The following is a 5,511-nucleotide window of genomic DNA, read 5'->3' as shown; positions in this document are numbered from 1 at the left end:
TTCTGTTTCAGTAAGAGAATGGTAAAGCAGCAAAACTGGAAAAAGCATTTGAAGTGCTGAAAGCATTTAAACTACCTATGTCACTCGATTCATTAGTTGCAACTTCAGTCTTTCCTCCCCTGAGCATCCCCCTTCTTTCCACGCTGATGAAAAGCTGGAATGGAGCAAGACAAACTCTTGGTGCTACAAGCTGTTTCTATGAACTGGTAGGGCTTGGCTCATGCCACAGCCACCAACAGTGGGTCTGCTGGAGATGTGTTTCCCTACCCTAAAAAGGAAAGTGATCTATAATGATTCTTAAGGTCTAACAGATGAAGTCACATGACTCTCTGTCTTTGGTTCATCTGCAATAGCAACTGCCTCCATCCTTCCCTTCCCATAGGCATCAACAAAAAAGATCTGCACTTGCCATCCTCCTCTCTGATATATCCTCCATACCTACCCATCTAACTTCTTCCCTCTACACCAGTCCATTAAAAAAAACACACAAAAAAGGGGGGGGGGGGGGGGTAAGCTAACAGATCATTTCTGACTGTATATTATGTCCCAACCTTCAGCCTGTCCTGTGCAGTTAAATTTTAAGCACGTTAGGGTGGGACTTTTTGTGTTAGTATCTGCAACACTTAGTACGGTAAGAATGGACAGATGAAAGAGTGTCCATGAAATTGCATGTAGTTCAAGCGCCAGCATTGTCACATGTAGGAACATAACAGGGATGATTCACGTTCATCTCAGGACTGTCCAGAAACTGGTTTCAAGATCAAGTGCGCTGAAAAGCAAGCAAAAGAGGATATACTGAAGTTTCTGCTGCCCTTAAACAGCTATTTAAGCTCACCTTACAGGTCTTCGAAAACTCTTGGTAACTTCTTTATGGTGTTATAACAACTTTAAAATGTATGATGTACTATGATGTACTGCCATGCCATCAAGCCTGGAAGACAGAAACTTAGACTTGTCTTCGTAAGTTTGGAGCTTTAAAGATACATAAAAGACATTAATATAGCCCAAAGTGAGCCCTCAAACAAGTATTGTCACACTTTAAATTCAGAACACGTTCAACGTGAATGGGTATGTTAATAGGCACCGTACATCAACCTAGTAAAGCGAGCTAATAGCATCAGTATAATCACTGGTGCAAAACGTTTTGTCACCTGAGAACAGACAGAAGAACAGCAAGTTTCCACATACATGCGGTTAACTTACAAGGCTTCCAAAGAGCTGGTTATGTTTTCTTTTAATAGGTAAATCAATACCAGAGTAATCACTGCCTCCTAGTTCAGTTAAAGACTTAGCCTAGACCATGTCCAACTACAGCTCTCCCCAGAAGTCCTCACAATAAAAAAGAGCCACAACCAAAAGTACTGATATTCAAAAAATTATCATACATGTACACCAGGAAAATTAGTTCTTAATGAAACCTCATTAACCTTTGACTGTCGTTTTCCCATTATCTGAACTTTCCGCTAACATTAATTCCAACAGTTTGGAAAATAATTGACCTGCTGAGGTACCTGCTATTCCAGAGAACAGTGTTTGAAAGTTACAACTAGCATGAAAAGCTGGGAGTTGCGCTTCAGCTTTTTTTTTTTTTTTTTTTTTAAAGAAAACCATGAAGTCAATGAGCTCGATGCATAAAAATGAACTTTGTATCAAAGTATGTCCCATTACCAACTGCCTTATCGGCCTGTATCTCACCTGTAAGTGGAACTTCATTATACTAGATTACATTAATCTTCTCCCACCTTCCCTGCTTGTTCTGAATCAGCTGATCATACTGTTTTTCCTAGAGTACCATGAAAGGTACATTAATCTTCTCCCACCTTCCCTGCTTGTTCTGAATCAACTGATCATACTGTTTTTCCCAGAGTACCATGAAAGGTGTTTTGAAAGATCCAAGACACTCAAGTCTTTGCTTAAAGGTTAAGTCAGGCTGCAGAGTTTCGTTCATAGGCATTCATGGCCTCTTACTACAATAAAGAAAAAACAAAAACCAAAACTCTTCTCAGCCCTGGGAATTCAGGTGTATTTCCCAGAACCCCAAAGGTAAGCTTAATCTTCCCTTATAAATTCAAGTCACTGAGCAGCAAAGATGGAATTAGAGTAGCAAAGATTGTAAGTGGCTACTGGCGAATGCATGGAGCTGGGAAGCAGACACAGAGGCAATGCATGTGTTCCTCTAATTACATTCCACTGTTCTGTGCCTTATTCTCCAGTAAATAAAACAGGAAGGTATTGCTTCTATCCTGTTTCTTCTATAAATTCTTTAAAAGCTCCTGCCTTTAAGGCTGGTGGTGCACATATGCACACAAACATCATCCCACCTAGCAGAGCAGACTGTTTAGTAAAGAAATATACATACACGTTTTGAGAATGGGATTTTATTGGAAGCTTATCAAAAACGTCTGAAATCTTATTCAGGAAAGGCACTTCAGACTTTAGTCCCTTTTCTTTTTAGCTTTGGGTTCCTGTGACAGCTGAGATAATTCATTTTCTTCAACTTCATCACAATGCTTTCTTTTCTTTTTCTTTGACTTTTTATGGTCACTTTGGTAACCACTGGAGTCACTGGTAGGCAATACATGCTCCTGTTCTTCTTGCTTATGTTTTTTCTTTTTCTTCTTCTTCTTGTTTTTATCATCACATACTCCATTCACAGCATCAGCACTTTGCTCGTCCGCATTTTCTCTCCCAGTGTTATCTGTCTCACATAGAGGTTCCTCTGTGATATTATCTCCCCCAGAGTCATTGAAGCCATTTTCCTGGTGGTCAAGCTTTTGAATTTCATCTCCATTTGTACCGTCAGTGACAGTCTCAGATTGTTTGGGCTGCATGCTATAAAGAAATACACAAAATAAGCTGAAGTAGGACATCTAACTGCACCTCACACAGTGAAATGTCAGAACTGGCTAAAACACAGTATTTATACAAAGTAGATAAAAGATAAGCATTTGCTAAAAAAACCCAACAACTAGAGAACATGATACTCTAGTTACAGAAAACATAAAGCCAGGTTAATACTTTCAGCATAATTTCTATTACCTGACTAGCTTCCTTCTTACCACAGAATCAATATTCTCTTTCAAATCTTAGCCTAAATTTATTCTCTAAAATGCTGTACCCACCACTTTGATATTTCCTCTTTTCTTGTATTCCTTCATCCACTAATTCATAATTACACATTGTGTAGTAAATCTTTTTTTTAAGTTATTCACAAGCCTGCACAGCCAACAGCCTGTTCAGTCATATATGAGACACACTGCTGGTTTTACCAAGCAACTGCCTTGCTGAAGTCTACACAGTTAAAACAAAAGTGATGCCAAAAGAGTTAAAAAAAAGAAGAAAAAAAAAAAAAAACAAACAAAATCCAAAAACCCAGCAGGTACCTGCAACTGAGAGCACTGGAGAAAATGTTTATGAAGACAAATATGGAAAAAATGCAGTTAAAAATCACAGAGGGAGATGTCCCCTGAGGCACTGAGTACAAAATTGCCAAGTTTCACTGTAAGTTCACTGAAACAATCCAGAGCATCCTTCCAGATAAAAAAACAAACAAACAAAAATTGTTATGAGTTTTGTCAGTAATAGTCATATTGTACATTTAATTAAAAACATAACCACATTGGTGGAAAAAAATTGCTCAGCAAATGACCATTTTAAAAAAAAAATCTGAATGAATTCTTTTAAAGATATCACAATTAAGATTTTTAGCGACCTGCTCTGAAAATTTGCAGAGGCGCATGTGCAAGGAAGGTGACATATTTTCTCGTATCATCTTTGAGATTAAGTATATTCCTATGCTTCAGCAAGCATTTAAGTCATTCACATATAACTATTTGTGGTTATAGAATACGTGTGTGCGCAAATACAAGTGTAAACATTGTGTTCAGGAATTGAGTGTTTTCACTTAAAAAGCCTATGCACATTCATAAACACAGCTACTCTAGACATTCGGGGTGTTATTTTGAACATGTACTATTTAAACAATCAACGGTTCACAGGTCAGCACACTTAGATTTTTCAAGCAAAAAAAAAAAATCTTTTTATTTTTCGAGAGAAAACTGCCATGCAAGTCCTTAACACTAGAAAGTTTAGTGTAACTAACACAGGGTACATATAGACATGGGTTTGTGTATAAGCGAGAAAGCTTAAAGATTAAGATGTTAATTCAAATCATTTAGGTTGTAACAAACCCATTAAAACAGTTTAAAATATTCTCTTAGTATGGCACAATACCTGCTTTTAGTGAGTCCTCCTCGAATGAAGAACACTCCAGCTGCATCAGAATCCAAGTGCAATACCTGAAATTTCAGTTCATCCCCTATTTTTAACCCCAGCCCTTGCCACTGTACAACTGACATCTGTTCAGGTTTAGGGATAGAAGCATTGAAGCATCCATGTATCAGGCAGCCAATATGACTAGGGGCTACTTTATTAATTACACCCTAAAAAAGAAAAAGAATATCATATGAAGGTATAGTAAAGATCATCCCTTTACACGCACACATTATATATATTTGATTTCCTATATGGAAACTTTTTGACTTTATATGAACAAGTTACAAAGTCAGTTTATCTAGCAAATAAGCTAACTCCTCTTCACTAAAAACAAAACGACTCCTATAGAGTCTTCATACAATTCCTCCTGAAAGAGCAAAAAAAGCGAGTACCTGAACAGGTAATGCTCTCCTCACACTAAAGCCATCAACTTTGCTTTAAAGCCACTTTAAGTCTGATTTACTTGCCTAAAACAGCCTTCATGCTGGCATGAGGACCCATTCATTTCCTAATCACATTTAGAAAGACACTAGCTATACTGCAAAACGTATGGCCTCCTGCAAGCCATACAGTTCCTTTTACTGAAAGGCATGCTTCAACCTGTTGTATTGCTCTTGTACTTGAAGGAAATAAACTCATGAAAACACCCTAAACATTCCTGCCACTATTAAGTAAGGATGAACACACCTGTTGCAGAATTATCTGCTCTTCAGAAAGAAGCATAGATATAAATTATATACAAAATTATGATATTGTATTTAGTAATATGTAATCCTTATGATACAATGTTTTTACAATAAATATTATATATAAATTTAATAAATATAGGAACAGACAGTAGAGATTGATGAAAATAGAAACTACTGCTACAAATGGCTGATGAACTACTGTCATCAACTCATACACCAGTAAACTACTAATACAAACTAAAATGTAACTCCCCCTAAGTCCCAAACCTCCACTGATGATGGAGATAAGCCACGCTATGACTACTTAATAAAAAAAATGCCCAGTGAGACGTCAACGCGTTCACATACCACCAGTTTTTTCCCTTTCTTGGGGCTGAAGATGATGAAGTCCGCCTCGATATTCAGGTGGATGAATCCTTGGTCGTCGTAAATGTCCCCGAGCTCCCCCACCACTTTGATGTTGTCGTAAGCCACCGGCACACCCTGAAGGCTGGAAGGAGAACAGGGGAGGGGGTGGGGGTGGGGGGACCGTTACCTGTTAGGCCGG

At 38.0% G+C, this 5,511-nt stretch overlaps 1 protein-coding gene across 1 annotated transcript in view; it reads right to left on the bottom strand.

Moving 5' to 3' along the window:
* Positions 1-989: 989 nt before the first annotated feature.
* Positions 990-5,511, bottom strand: part of POLR1F (RNA polymerase I subunit F) — a 14,696-nt gene continuing 10,174 nt past the window's right edge. The window contains exons 5-7 of the mRNA XM_035894069.1: positions 5,313-5,460; positions 4,234-4,442; positions 990-2,832 (exon numbers count right to left, since the gene is read on the bottom strand). Coding sequence (XP_035749962.1) covers positions 2,436-2,832; positions 4,234-4,442; positions 5,313-5,460 — 754 coding nt within the window. The 3' untranslated portion in view covers positions 990-2,435. The remainder of the gene's footprint in view (positions 2,833-4,233; positions 4,443-5,312; positions 5,461-5,511) is intronic.

This window comes from Egretta garzetta, unplaced genomic scaffold, assembly GCF_000687185.1.
Source record: "Egretta garzetta isolate BGI_Z169 unplaced genomic scaffold, ASM68718v1 scaffold94, whole genome shotgun sequence".
NCBI classification, from domain to species: Eukaryota; Metazoa; Chordata; class Aves; order Pelecaniformes; family Ardeidae; genus Egretta; species Egretta garzetta.
Note: the sequence above shows the minus strand (reverse complement) of the source record. Positions and strands in the feature narration are given on the sequence as shown.